Source organism: Bombus terrestris, chromosome 4, assembly GCF_910591885.1.
Source record: "Bombus terrestris chromosome 4, iyBomTerr1.2, whole genome shotgun sequence".
Classification (NCBI taxonomy): domain Eukaryota; kingdom Metazoa; phylum Arthropoda; class Insecta; order Hymenoptera; family Apidae; genus Bombus; species Bombus terrestris.
Window position 1 is genome coordinate 8,721,140 of NC_063272.1, and position 16,121 is coordinate 8,737,260.

General features: G+C 40.0%; 1 protein-coding gene and 1 long non-coding RNA gene across 5 annotated transcripts in view; one reads left to right on the top strand and one right to left on the bottom strand.

The window, feature by feature from the left end:
• Positions 1–16,121, bottom strand: part of LOC105665711 — a 135,214-nt gene that overhangs the window by 89,783 nt on the left and 29,310 nt on the right. The window lies entirely within an intron of this gene.
• LOC100647018 (paired box protein Pax-5) overlaps positions 1–16,121 on the top strand; it is a 146,249-nt gene that overhangs the window by 5,290 nt on the left and 124,838 nt on the right. For all 4 annotated transcript variants that reach the window (XM_048404776.1, XM_048404773.1, XM_048404774.1 and 1 more), the window contains exon 2: positions 4,474–4,503. In XM_048404776.1, coding sequence (XP_048260733.1) covers positions 4,474–4,503 — 30 coding nt within the window. The remainder of the gene's footprint in view (positions 1–4,473; positions 4,504–16,121) is intronic.

Below are 16,121 nucleotides of genomic sequence, written 5' to 3' on the forward strand. Positions count from 1 at the left end.
CAATTCTAAATATTTGTCGTCTCACGCTGAGCGACGTCTCAGCTATTCGAATTAAATTGATCATGCGGGACCACCTCGGGCCATTGTACCTATATCTCGATCGTCGGAGATCGATATCGTTCGTCTTTGCGGCCAATGATGAGCGCCATGTTGGAAGATCGTCTCGATAGTGACGGACAAAGACCATAATTCAATGTCTCGATCGGGAATCCACCGATTTCCTTATTTTATCTATTCCTTCCCACAGTTTCTATGACCAAATTAATAATTCGATTACACGAAAGTTCACTTTGACTCGTTAGAGTCAGCAGGGTTAATGAAATGAAGTTTGGAAGACAATAAACGAACGTCATATTAACAATTAAAAATCAAAGAGAACTAATCTATTTATTTTTCATAGAGATTGTAGCGTCGTGAAGAATTCCTTCAAATTATCCTTTAAATTATTTAAACCAAGTGGTATCGTTCCTCTTAGTGAATTAGAAAATAACGTTCTTCTTCCACGAGAAGGAAAAAAGCTCGTAAAATTATCTAAACAAAGTATATCACTTGACTTATTGAATTAAGAAGTAATATTTTCATTAATAATAATATTATCACTCAATAAATTAATAAATTATAATTAAATAAATATAATGAAATAAAATTGTTATCGATAAATTAATATTAATATTTCTTCCACAAAAAGAGAAAGACGAAACTCTGAGCTATCAACCACAAGTATATCGCTCCACTTAGGCATCTACTCGATTAAAAGATGATATATATGTAATACTTTAGACTTGCTTAAAACGCCGGAATCGAAAGGTAAAAAGAATTGTGCAGGTAGAATTTTCCATCTGTGCATTTCCCCTGCAAGCAATTAGTATCGATAGGGGCAGCATACTCGAAGTACATCCTTAACGAGCGGACACCGCGCTTAATTAGCCGTGCGCGGAAAAATCGTGGCTCGCCGCGGAGCATAAATTGGGTTCCCGTGCCTCACCGTAAATTTTTCGTTCGTTTCACGATTCTCTCGCGTCGACCACCGCCGCGACAATGTTTTAATTGCGAATCGACCGGCCGCAGCACCGATCCGACTTCGATTATCTCTAATGGCTTTGCGGTTATCTAGTTGCATTAATTTGTAATTAATACCAGAGCGTAGGTACGCGGTGACCACCGCATGGAATTATATACTTTAAGGACGAGATCCTATCGTCTTGTCCGCGACTTTGTAATCTATCGATCGATCATGCGTTCGTGGTTGCAAAATTGTCATTACCTGGCCATTCGATTATGAATTCGAGAGAGAAAATTTTATGACGATTAATACGTGGTTAATATGTAATGGAGAAGAAATTGAAAAGTGACACTTCTGTGATTTTCTTTAAATTTTGGTCGTATGGAAGTTGTAATCGTTTGGTGATTTCGTTATGGATTTGTAGCGACACATGGATCAGAGGACGATGCGAATCGAAAGCGACTCATGTTGTTGTTTTACCTCGAAACATTTTCACCGCCTTGAAGCACAAAACGTAACGATAAATAAACTCCGGGCATAACAATGTCGCCGCTACGCGGCGAATTCCAATTTTCCGACTCTCCCCTGACCAGTATAAATAAGCGGACGCGATCGCGAGCGAATCAGTTATTAACAGTTTCACGAGTTATACGAGTTATCGAGTTATCCGCGAGCGATCATACACTGTCTTTGCCTTATTCTAAATATATTTGATGGGCAACAGCAATCTTTCGTTTTCATTTTATTAATCCTTTACATCACCCACCACAGATTGAAAAGAGGGATCTTTATGGTATATATTTAGGTAGTTAAAATACAGAGAAAGTGTAATGGTTGCTCTTTTATGGACTGTTTTCTTATGAAACAATAATAAAGATAGTGAAAAGATAGTTTTAACTAGTTGAGTCTAGAGGTGTTTCCATTTGCTAAGAAGTATTTGTAAGATAACGACGGGAAAATCGGAAAAAAATATTTTAGAAAATCCTATTCGATGAAAAATATTCGTGTGAAAAAAGGTAATAAGTACGTAATTAAAGGATAACAATCATAATATTAATGTTATCATAGAAGATACTTGAAACAGTTATTACGTAAGCGTAATTAATGCACGGCGATTAACAAAAATTCGATTTTTTTCAAGCAAGCTTAGTTTCTCTCTCCGCCGAAACTCGTTCTCTCGGGACTCGTTAGAAACAAGCTCTACCCGCTCTGCTCTTTAAAAACGCGAAACTCTCACTCACCTAAAGCTGCTCACCGTTATTCACATTCACCCTTACTTGCCACACGTTTCTTTATACATATAAACTTGCAAAGAAAACAGTTCATTTTCACGAATAAAATTCACGCCTGGCACAGAAAAATATCTCCGCTGCTGCATTATCTAGCGCTGGTTCGTTGAAATCGCGTTCGAAAGCAGCGTAACATGTCGCCAAGTGTGGAGACACCCGACGTCCGCCATGAGATATTAAATCCTACGTTCGAACATTAATTTCATATGCATCGAAACTGTCCGCCTCTTTGAAGGAATACGACGATGCACGCAACGTTGTAAAACCTGCCCCTGGTACTCAACGCCCCCTGAAATTAACAAGTTCATTTCATAACTCGCGCTTAAGGAAGCGTACATAGTTCATGGTGTTTTGTTGCTCGAAACGGGAAACCATCGACGAGTTATGAGGGACGTAACGCAATATGGAAGTATAGCTGCAAATTTTTCCCCATTTACGATCCACCTTATTTGTTCATTTGTTTGCTATAGAATGTTTCACTTGGAAAGTTAAATTGGCTCGTTTGGAATATTACTTCCATACTACTTTCTTTAGAAGGGGTAGATGTTAATGGTAAGGGATGAAAATTGTTCTTCTTAATAAATATCCTATTTATTCGTGACGACAAATAACGAGGTTTTGATACTGTTTGAACTCCTGAATACTGAATATACGTGAATCATCCGAAAATGTCTTCTTTAGGGTAGTTGATAATTGATCTAGACCTTTGTCTAATCTAGGTGATATTGAAATTTTGATATTTTTATTAGAAATCTTCCGGATATATTAAATATACGTAACCTGTGGAAAATTCCTGCTTCCTTAAAGTGGTCGATAATTGACGTAGAACTTCAATGAACGACATTGAAGTTTTGGTATTTTTATTAGAAATCTTCCGAGTATATTAAATATACTTAATCTGTGGAAAATTCCTGCTTCCTCAAAGTGGCTGATAATTGACGTAGAATCTTAATGGATGATATTGAAATTTCGATTCGTAATCAAAAAAATTTGAAATCTCCTTAACGTCGAGTGTATAGAGATGATACAGCAAATTTCATCTTCGTTAACGTGGTTGATAATTGCCAATAAAATAGAAATCTATCGAGCTATTCCGAGGAGACGACATCTTACGTGTATTAATCTAATAAACTCGTTCCAATTCAACACTTTCCACAACTCCAACCATAACTCCTAATCAAGATTTATCTCAGCGAGGATGTAATATCTATCTCTCTTTTAAACGCTTCAACTCATACGAAGAAGGAACGTCTCGAGTGATTTTATTGGAAGGGACGATGCTCTTCTAACACCGTGAATAAGAAAAAAGGAAAAAGAGAAGTATGGCGAGGAATTCTTTGGCTGGTGAGATGCCCTCGCGGGGATTCCCATTGTGGCAACCCCGTAACGGAGTGACTGGCAGCACGTAATATTTCGCCAGCCGCGTCTGTGTTCGTATTTAGCGGAGGAAACGTTCGGGGTTGAGATAGCGGCCGGTTATTTATGGGGTTAAATAAAGGAACACAGCGCGATGCCGCGATACCAGCCGCCAGTACAAATAGGTTGCAGCTCGACTCTGCAGTCTGCTATCGTTGCAAGTTCTCGTGATCTGCAACGTGCAACCTTAGAAGTATCTCTCTTTTTTCCTAGGTACTCTCGTCGAACTTCGAGACAACCTTGAATCGCTGTATCAACTAGGCGAATGCTTTAGATTCTCGACAGGGAGAATTGACTTTTTTGGAACACTCAACTGGTAGCTGAGATTTATAGTGTTAATTATGCGCTTGGTATACCGTCATGATTAAAATGTCCGTGTACTGTGTACACGTACACGAGCTATAAAATGTTTATACATTTAGAGTAATTGAAATATAAATTGTACAATGTATTTGCTATATTTTCACGATTAAACTGTAGAAGTTAATATACTTGCAGTAATTGAAATATTTCAACGTAGAGCGCTACACAGAATGTGAAAAGTATGAATTTGCATGGCGAAAGAATAAAGAGATATTCAATCGATCGCTGGTTGAAAGTAATTTTACGACTTTGTCTGCCTTTCTATGGTGCACGTTTTTAAGTAAAGACCCATGAGCGCAGAACTTGACAAGACCCATTGAAAAAGAACGAATTAAGACCCCCACTGGCACCTATTCTACATTCTAATGATGTAATTCTTTTGTTTTCTTTCTTTTTGAACAGATGACAGCGGTCACGGGATGAACCAGGACGGTGAGTCGAAATATAATATCTTCTTACTTCGTTTTAAATATACAAATTGTCAACAACGATAATAAGATCTAGTTGATAAATCTAATTACAGAGAACGACAATGAACTCGATTTTAAATACTGACACATAAATTAAAACACAATATCTTCGATCGTAAGCGCTCTCTAAATACGCTATCATGCAGCAACGCTGGATCATAAAGTCGGTATCTATACAACGTCTCGAATACGCAAATCGCTGAAAATTATGTAGAGAAGAATACTGCTGAAAAGTAATCTCTTCTATCTTAGACTCCTAAATCACGATGAACAATATAAAATCAACGCCCTGTCTACCCGATCAGCGCCTAAGTTCGGCGTTGACACGCCCGTACCGTTATCATCGGTCCCGTTATAATTAAATGCGCGGTGAATCGCTTATCGGACGCGTCTGCTACTCTATCGGGTTGGCGATCGATCTACAGAAATAAGCAATTATCTTCACACGCGTCCTTATCAACTGAAACGCGTAACTTCCGTGACCGCGATCTAATTGGCAAACAGCCTTAATTTCAGTATCGATAAATTACCGCTGCGACTCGTTTCGACGGGATGAACCGAGTTCGGTGACTGAGTTATTAATCGCGCGTCTTGAATTAATTATTTTTCCCCCGATTTTTACACATTCGTGCTCGTGCGCCTGTTACTGAATTGATATAACCTCATTTGTCACGAGCATATCATGCACAGAAATCAGTATACCGTTGCGTTTTCAAATTGAAACAACTATGGAATGGGATGGATACCGGACTGGATTATTATTGGAATAGATTAATGCAAGCTTGGTTTATTTTTAACGGACATGCAGATTAGAATTGAAATTGGAGATAGTCGATTATGTCGCATTCTCTCAGAAACATCCCAAGTGAATATAGAAACTGGAAGCGAAATTAGAAGAAACCGAAAGATATAAAATTCTACATACATAGGGTATCGTCTTAAAGGAGAAACATAAAACTGACGTATATCAAGAAACGAAGGTATTTCATCTACAAAGATGGAGTTTCGTTCGAATACTATTTCTACGCTTTCGTTAAAAGTAACCAAGCCTACAGTCAATTCGAGGAAACAAAATAATAGAAATTCGTTTATACACTCCTTTGGTGTACAATGCTTCTTCCCAAATCTAAGTTATCATTTAAAAATGTCTGAAAATTTCGCAATCAAAATTACAATTCCCACTCGAATACATACACCTCAACAGCAAAATTTCTTTGGCTAAAAGAGAGCCGAAATCAATCACTGGGAAAGCGCGGAAACTGCCAGCACGAAAACGTCAGAACCCACCGAGTGATCACGCAGCACGTAATTTCACGAAACGACCCGGAGCCCAACGCCGCCGGTCCCACCGTCGTCGTTTCTTTTCGAATAAGGGTTCTCGCTTGTTTATCGAGGCTCTCGATCGCGCCTGCGAATCGCGCGATGCGGACGGATAGGTTCGCGATCCACGTCGAGCACCGCGGATCCGGCGTGGCAGCACAATGTTCGCGTATAATTTATGCCGATGACGTGGAAACGATTCCATGTTCCTACGTACGTTGCACACACGTACGTCGCAGCAAGTAGTGTGCGAGCCGCGGTAGGTGGAAGATGGTGGAGGTAATCACAAGTTTAAAGGGTAAACGGACCGTAAGGTGTGAGGCCCCTCGAGCTCTCTCTCTTGGAGCCGGCGCGCTCAATATTCAACAGGTATTTACATTCGCAAATTGTTTACGTCAGCCCACGATGAAATCTGTCAGGATTTCGTTCCCTCGGCAGCTTAACAGCCTCCACCTTCTCCGCCCTCCTACCTCCTCCTTTTCTTCCTCGTCTTTCCTCTTTGGTCACCTTTGGTAGATCGTATCACTTTGTCTTCGTTGCACTGGAAGATATTCCTCTCTGTGTGTTAGGTCGTTCGGACGTCGTTGGCGTGAGCCTGCCCTTTTCTCTTTGGCTCGCGTGCACCCTTCCTCCCGGCCAGTAATTACATCTGGGTATTAATCAAGCGTACGTCGGGAACGAGAACCGCGAGATCTTGATTTTCGCCACTTGCTGGCGCGCGCGGCCAACTCGCGGAACCCTGACGTAACCCCGAGGTCCGCGCCAGGTTATTAATTTATTGGAGACGCCTGGTTAGGGCCTCTCGCATCGCTTTGATTTATGGCGTTACGATTGTATTGTAGCCGGTCTGCGTGTGTACGTACATCTTTTTCAATTGGTTCGCGGCTCGATTTGTGATATTTAGAGGGTAGACTGGAATGTTACGGCGCTATCGGTGGAATTAATGACAATTAACGAATAATTTTTGAGAAGTGGACATTTTTTAAAAATTGTTGGATAACTTACAAAATATCGATAGATACAGATTGGACAAATTCTACGAAGCATTCGCGATGATGAAACGGATAAAAGTTCGTTCACGCATATGTCGATCGTTTCGGATAAATTCCTCTAATAGAAGATACGATATTTTGAATAAGGTACATGTACCTGAAGTTCTACTTTAAAAAAGCGACATTTCATATACACCGATCTAGTAGTTGAGGGATGTGTCAGTTCATAAAGCAAACGTTAAACGCTTCCACTAAAATACAATATCTTAAATCGTAGGAAAAAATCTGTTGCACTATATCGCTATATGTACTCACCAAGACTCACCATACTGTCTACAACGTTTCGTCAAAGCAAAACCCTTTCACCGTCCCCGCCACTCTTTCTTTCTCTCTCTCTCTCTCTCTCTTTCTCTTTCTCTTTTTCTCTCCAGTCATCTATCGAACGTGGCTGGTTGGTTTTTGTTCGTACCTCGACGGCAGAGGACTCATCCCCCGTTAAGGTTTATCGTTGGCCGCTAGTACGGGCGCGGATTACACGGCGGGCGTATTTGCGCTGGACGGCGGCGGCTCGCGGTTATGCCAGGCCGGTCCTAATTATAGCGTAACACACAAGCGTACCGTATGCCGCGCTTACGTAATCCCGCGATAATGCGGCTCCAGGCTCCTGCATGCCTCGCCTGCCGATCCATGTATTCGCGCGGCCACGCCGCCATTATCTCTACTCCTAGGATAATGACATCGGATACGACGAGTCGGTCGGCGACGCAGCGAAAAATCCTCCAGACGATACCGCGAGATCCCGCGTTCGATTAAGTCGAACCGGCAATCGCGCTGTTCAGGTTCCCCCGAGGAAACAAGGATAAGGGGAATGGCGGATGTTTGCGTCGATTAATGACGCTTTGTGGAAGGAATTGTTGTAGCAAAAAGAAAGTGTGACAGGGTTTTTGAAACATAGAGATGTAGAACAGAGATGTAGCGTTGTTCTGTTTTTATGCGTATACCGCGTGAATTTACCAGATGAATTTACGCCACAAATAGCGAGGATGGTTCTGAAAGAATCGGGGTTACGTATTCAGCTTAACTTTGCGGAAAATTCTAATTTCATGAAATTAATGACTGTGACAAAAAAAGAGTGCGATTTATCAACCTGAACTTTTCAATTTATAAAACAAGCTTCGTCTCTCTTATCAGTTTGGAGATAACTTCACAACGCGTCCTCGTTTTATTCAACATTCCATCTTTTACATACATAAACATAGTACCATACGAGCAAAGGCAAGCATCCACGCGATTCGGCTAATAAATACAAATGAGCCGGTGCCAAGGAAATATCGTTCAGTGCGAGAAAGACGTTGAGCATGAAAGATCGACTCCACCGGACGTCGACGGTGATAGCGGTCCCGTGTAAATGATGACCGCGCGAAGAAACTAATGGCCGACGATTATTTCGAGCACATATTCCGGGTCAGCCGTCGAAAAGCCACGGTCCACCGTGGTATCTACATGCTTGATATCTCCATCGGTTCATGCTTGATTTCACCTTCGAATTAATCACCGGAGTGGAGACCGAAGTAAACTGGTCAAAGTCAGGAGGACCCGTATCAGCAAATTGAAATTTATCTAATTTCCGCTCGCAAATACTTTATTGATATATAGAGAATGAAAAATAGAGTAATAGATTTGGAAATTATAAATAAATATTTTTTAAATATTAATAAGCAATTTGTATTTAATGCGTATTTGGGTCAGCACAGATATTACGCAGTATTTATTTTTATTACAATTATCAAGCGTTGCGTGATATTTATTATCATTTCCAACGCGTATATAGCATCTAGAATACTTTCCAGGCTTTTTCTATTGCTATTTATGTCATTTTTTTCCTTATACTGTATGTGAAACATGTTTCTAAAAAGTTATTCTCTAATGGTCAAAGTCATAAGCAATCTAAATAATTTTCCTGCCAATTATTTTAAAACCATCTGAGTTTAAGATGATCTAGTCATATTGAATCGCGAGAGTTAACCATTTCACAACGAAGATATCGTAGATGCTCGTCTATCGTTGTCAGACGACGTCCTGCAACGATTCAGGAAGCTTCATCCGAAGAAGCAAAGTTTCTTCGTCTCATTCTACGGATGCCCTCGCGCTGATTAGTACGATGATAACATCGATCTGGCCGACGACCCTTGCGATAACGCAATATCCAGTGATCTCTCTGCTCGCAAGATGACTCATCGAACGAGTATTGCGAGTAGCTTGATGCTCCAACAGCGTTTCTATTGGAAGCTATCATCGTCATGCACGCGGAAATTCAGATGTTCGACAGCACGCCTGTTGGATGTTTCGATGTTCTTAGCTCATTACGCTTTTCCTATGAGAGTCAAAGGTTTTCGCGGTTTATTGGTTTCAAGGAAATGTTTCTACAATGTGATGAAAATGATTCGTTTTGGAGCGTTGATCGTGTAGCTTGGCTCAAGCGTGTTAGGAAGATTTGTAATTATTGAGAAATTAGTTCAACAGAAGGTTCTATACATCTCGTCGTGTCATCATAAAGTCTCCTTCGGATTAGTCGAGTTTCTCTGAAAAAATTTCTTCGAATTTAATAAAAGTTTAAGCTGTTGTCTATTTGGTTTGAATGGATCGAAAGACACGCACAACGGTGTACTTGTTGAGTAGATAACGAGGTCATATTTTAGAGCCTTTTCTAGATTCTAAAACTTCGTTGAAATTAACCAGGTGACATAGATTCAACTAACTTATATTCAATTTTACATGAAAGATATTATTTGAGTAATAAACTCATCACCAAAATCCGTCTCGGAATGAAATGTAAATTCCAAGAACCAAGAACTACCGTGAAAACTGCAAGAAAGTAACATTCATTCTAGCAATCGCATTGCACGATCACTCGGAATTGGCAACAAATTCCCACTTATACTTGAATCAGGTCCCCGTGTTCCGTGCAGGAGCAACGTTTGGACGTTCTCGACACGGAGCAAGGATATTTAAGCCCTGTGACCGCCATAAGTCTCTCGACGAAGCGTTTCTGCGATTCGACAAAGTACATAATACGGCCGGTTCAACGAGCTCGCTAATCAACGAAACTGTTTCTCCACTCGGCTATCTGATGCACACGTACTTACACGGGGCCACGTTCGCCGTGTACCTGCACGGCCGCGTGTGTTTCCTTCTTCGTCGGCGCGTAAGTGGTACGTACCACGCCCGCGCACGCGAAAACTCGCTTGTAACGCGAGTTGAACGAAGAAGAAACTACTATCAGATGGAAACGCGTAGAAGAAGGATAAAACGAAAGAGCGAAAGATAGAGCTCTCGCACGCGGAATGATTTGTATTGCTAAATAATCAGCGCCAGTTGTCTAGGATACTGGTTTAATGACACGCGTCGTGGAGGGAGCCGTTCGACGACACGCTCGCGTATACTCGTGTGTGCACGCGTTCAAGAGCCACGGACCGTAGTCGTGCCAATTTCGACGGGATAACCGCGTAATTTCTGTTCCGCCGTTCGATTTTCTCGAGCGTCACGAGCCCGTAAATTATTCCACGCCGGACAGCGGAGAAACGATCGAACGAATGCGGAATCTTTACCTCGTTCAACACATCCATCGCGCTCTGCGCCTCGAATAGTTTCGAATAATTTCCAATTTCTGCAACAATTTTCGAATAATTTCCAATTTTCCAACGATTTGTCATTTCTGTGCCCCTGTAATCGAACAGCCGTCGTTTATCCAAATATTCGTTCTAAGTAGACAACGGATTTCCATCCATTCTTTATATACTTTTACGAATATAATCAAAGAGATGAAATTTAAGTGGAAATTTGTTTCATCTACTAAATACTACGATAATTATCTCACTTTAGTTATTTTATATATTTTTCTACGTTACGTCGTGCGCATTTTTTGCACCTTCGTATGTTCCACAAATGCGTAAAAATCCGCGCTCTGATTATAAGAGCACGCGTTCGTGCCGTATAATTGTATTGTATAATTGAAATTACAAGCTTAGCTCGGATAACAGAGACCGGGTATCAACTTCTCGTTCGTATAAACCAGGTTCTACCATAGTTCGATTTTCCTTTGATTCGCGATTCAGAGGATTTCTCTGAAGGAACGTTAAGGGGGAGAAAGGAATGGTCGTGGAATTCGTATATCTGACGAACGGCGAATGGAGAACGGAGAACTTGAAGATCGATGCAGGAATCGGCGGTTTCGCCTCGAATTCCATCCAGTCTCTTCCCTTTTCCAGCGTGGATCTTGCTGCGTCCCGACGCCTAGATGCAATCGGTACAACTCGTGAAGCGGTGTACACATAGTCACGTGTATCTGCCGCTGACTTCCATCGCGTGTGCACAGTGCACACGGATACATGTGTGCACCGGGCAAGGGTGTGGCTCTTTGCTTCGCAACGGTATCATCGTTGGTGCATACCGGTCATCGAAAACGAACTTGCAAACGATTTTGATTGCTCGTTGGATTTTGGGACAGACGATGGACGATTTTGGATTTTATTTCGGTATCCGATGCTCTCTTCGAGACTTACGCGTTTCACGAGTGTATTGATTTAAAAACTTGACAAGTGCGTTGATTTACACATGTGATTAACGTGGAGTTTTAGGCTTTCGACGAACATATCGGGTCGAGGAGAAATTTAATCAAACTAGGAATTTAATCGAAGGAAAATCTGAAGTTTAATATCGTAGATTTTCTATTGTGACACTATGCAAATTCAGCCATCGTGAGAATATATTACCTGAATGATGTTTGCAGATTTCGTACAAGAATTTCATTCGTTGTCTGATTTGAGTAACGAAGGATATAGAATATCGATGTCGTTCAATCATCCAAAAAATTACACGTACCTTGATCTGTGCATTTAACTGGATGGACATTAATTAAAAACTAAAAGTTCCGAGTAATATTAAGAGATCACGTATTAAGATTTATAGTACTCGGAATCTTGTTATTCTATGGAAAAATTCATCGTTTATTCAGAAACTAATTTATAAAGCTAACGATATTGTAATACACAGAAACAGCGAGCTCCCGGTAATATCGCCAGGAAGATTTAAATCATACAGTTATGACAGAATCTTGACATTCCATCGAAGAAATTCTCGTTCACAGAATCCCGACTGACCACCGATTTATCAATCTAATCGTCTAATCCAACACTCCCCGCTTACATCAAGCGTACGTAGCACAATCTATTCAACGCGAAGCCGCCATTTAATTAACAACAAAAACTTCCTGAACCACGGCCGCTCTCGACTCATTTCTCAAAATGACCGAACAACCGCGGTGTACGACTCTCCCGAAAGCAATCAGGCAACAACCACCGCCACGCTAATTACCGTGCCATTAATTTCGCGGGGCAATCGACTGGTTTGCGCCGCGCTTTCCTCGACAAAGTTACTCGTCATAAATTTGCGCGGCCAGAGGCCACACTCTCGAAAAGTCACGATCGCCACCCACACGCGAGTCCTACTTAATTCAAAGTTCGAACGTCTCGTGGCCGTTTGTTTAGTCGCGAGAATAAGCGCGTTGTTACACTCGAGAAGATATCTGATTTTCTGCCGACGCCACGTGAACATCGCTGCGCAATGCTCAACTAGCTACGGTAGCTACGAGAAATACTGTGCATACCATTATCTTCCAATGAATAGTTTTTTAATTAGGTTGTACATTTCATTTCGATAAATTGAAATTTTTCCAATCATACGAAGGTACTACTAAACGATATTTATTGCAGTTGGATCTAATTGCTTGGTATAATATTCATGCGAGTAGAATAATATTCATGCAATGGTGTACAAATACCTTTCGTAGCCACTGTACAGGTATGTACCTTGCGTATCTGCACAAGCTGTGAAGCAAGTGCAATTGCCTGTTGTAATGCGAAGGAATGTGCGTTGTTTGGTATAACGAAGTAAAGCCTACTCTAAATGCACGGATAGATACATTCCTATTTATACGTATTATATTTGGACATCTACGTTAGTTTCATGCGAAACGTGACAATTAATTCATATTTCAAAGGGGATTTTTTTATATTCTACATGAAGATCATTATACGGAATATAATCCTTATTTTCGTTGAATTGTACACTGTGAACTTATTTACCCATCATTATTATTGAAACATTTCGGTGGACAAGAAAGTTATTTTGACGCTGTAAGTAGCTTCATGAATATTATGACAGCCAAGGTGTGTAGTAGATTCGAGAGAAACCTTCGTATCAAATCCTCACAAAGATCACCACACTAATAACAGTACAGATCTTACCGAGCTTCTGATCTCTGTTCCATCACTCTGATCTCTTTACACGGTTCGTATGGAAAAGTTTAGTGTTGAGATAAGGACCGAGGGCCTGTTACCTTAACTAATTAAATAAAACGGCGGACAGGTGAATTTTCAATGAAGGAAGCATCGTTCCGATAGATCTGGCTCGCCTTGAATGCATCGCGTCCCGTTAGTATAAATACGTATAACTGAATTCATAGTAGTATGAGTAATACATGAGAACTCGATGGAAATCGATGACATGCGACGTGTCGTCGGCCAGACTGACTGGCGTACGCATAATCGTGTTTTCTTCTTGTCTCCGTGTTAATTATACGATGCTCGTACACCCTTTTTTCCGCCGTTTTCGAAGTAGCTTATTATCATTAATAAATCCAGACGACGGAAGTCGAGTGCTAAGTTAGTGCTATTTTCTTGCGCACTTCGCCAGTCAGACAGTAATGCGAACTCACTGCTTAATTTACTATTAAATTGATCTTACTCGGATGATTCATTCGATTTTATGTAGCAATACAATTCCGAGATGGGACTTATAGAAGACCGATGTGAATAGTTAAGCCGCTTGAATGTTCGATGTAAAGTTGAAATATTCTTCTTTGCATCTTGACCAACATACGTTGCGTTGATTTTATTTAAAAGAAGTTCGTCCTCCTTTAAACGATGTAAAAAGCGAAATCAGTTACTTCTTGCTGCTCTGAGATGCATCCTTTTTCCACTGTATATAGAATTTTTATACAGATTTTCTAACTCCTATAACTTGTAATTTCAATTAAATTTTATATAATATGATTTAAATATAATTATATAATATAATTTAAATTAAAATTCTACGGATAAATACCAATTTTTAATATTGTATCGCGTATCTAAATTATTAACACCACTTCTACAAGTAAGTAATCAAGTATGAAAGAGTCAAGTAGCGTTCAAATTGCAGAAGATTAATAAAGCAGACTTTGTTTCACATATATAATTTTGATAATAATACGATAAGATTCGTTGAAGTAAATTTATAACCAAATCCTTAGTTGCTCTTATAGTACACGTTATTAATAACTGTCGACCTTATCTTCCAATTGCAATATTTAACACCTATCCTAGGTGTATTAAATGTCTGAAAGTTTATAAGCGACAGTATGTTAGATGTCATCTTCGACATAAAAGAAAAGCTGAAACTCCAGCGTCACTTTCACAGAGCAAATATAAAGTTCGACCCTTAATTGAAGCTTCCATATCTGACTTATGCGATCAACTTCGCGTCGATTCTTCCGTTCCTACGATGGAATCGCGATCGTTAACGGATAATATAACGTCTTAGCATAGACGAGCACCTTCTTTCAGACTCCTTGGCTACTTTCACCTACAGTTGGCTCGTAGATCTGTATTATTAGTCGGCCCGTAGTCCGTTATCGATCTCTCGCCCCTTCGTATCGTGCTTATTTAAATTCTTCTTCGCGATGCATCGTCGTCTCTCCTAGCGACCAGTCGCGTTCCAGTTTCACAGAGATAAACGCCGATTAATCGGCGAATCGTTTGGATTCCCGTCCCCTATAAATAACACGTAGCCATGGCGAAACGTGATGTAGCTAAAGGCGGAGAGTTGTATCATCCTTGGTGATTGTTTTTGCGAAACAATTAGAGAAAACTCGACGTCTTAATCTTCCAGCGACGATCAAGTAAATTCTCCTTACGGTGAGTGTGATCAAACGCTAACGCGTTTAAGGATTGTCCTTCGTTTGTTATTTATGACTCTGAGATGCAGTGTATTTACTGAGATTTATTCACTTCTTTGTTCAGACTAGTCAACTTCGGAAAAGATAGCACTGAATAATATCAGAGATAGTCGGAGATTTGATAAAATTTAATAAAGTAAAACGGTGAAAACTAAATAAAATTTATATGATAGGGAGGATAAATCACACTATTGGGAATTTTGGTAAAATTTGTACAGGCAAGGAATCAAATTACACAGAAGTATGATGCTTTTAGGTATCGTTGAATAATATGGGAAATTAACAGTTTAAAAGTACACAACGTTAATGTTAAGATCGTTGATAATCAATTTAAAAGTAAGAATGTAATTATAAGTTGAAATGCGCGTTGAAACATTGTTATTAAATTAAGTTATAACATAGAGGGGAATTGAATCGATAACTTCTCTTTCGATACTTTTTCATATTAAGTTAGGGTATAAATTTCTGTTAAAGAACAACGTTAAATTGCAACAATCGAAAGGATTTCATTGACTCGCCGGTTGTTGAGCCGACTGGTCCATGGAGCAGTCTGTAGGGCGTCAGAGCATGACGCCATTAACGTAACGAGGCCACACGTTGCACCCTCGCGAGCACTCGACTATATCAGCCCCGAGTGCTTAGGCTCGCAATGAACTCCTAGACCTAGACCTACGTCCAGTTAGCCGATATCTCGCAATTCTACCCCACCCCAAGGACACATTGCTCGAACCACTTTATGTTGTTACATGTTCTTACGTCTTTACCTCTCCTCTACATTGTCCAAAATTTAGATACAAACCCCATCGAGATATATTATTCACCAAAAATTCTACACAACTATACTAATACGCTAATGGTAGGTCAAAAGTTTGGAATTACTGTATAGTGTCTAACAATTCAATAGAAATTTAGCTTATAATTTTGTTACTTCAGCAAACCTTTTCATTAAAAATCGATTGTCATAAGAAGTCTAAAAATTTTGAAACAGAACGAAAAGTATATTTTCGTACATATATTGTACATAGGACGTACGTTACGAATCACGAGACACACGAAACTTGCGTTAAGATTTCTTAAAGTATCGTAAGTCGAAAGAAAGTTCAGGTCAGAAATTGTGACGCTGAAACCCGTAGATTGGAAGCTAAAGGAATTTAAAATCAAAGTTCCTCGAAACATTCAGTATTTACAGTTTACAACGGTCGAAAAAAAAAA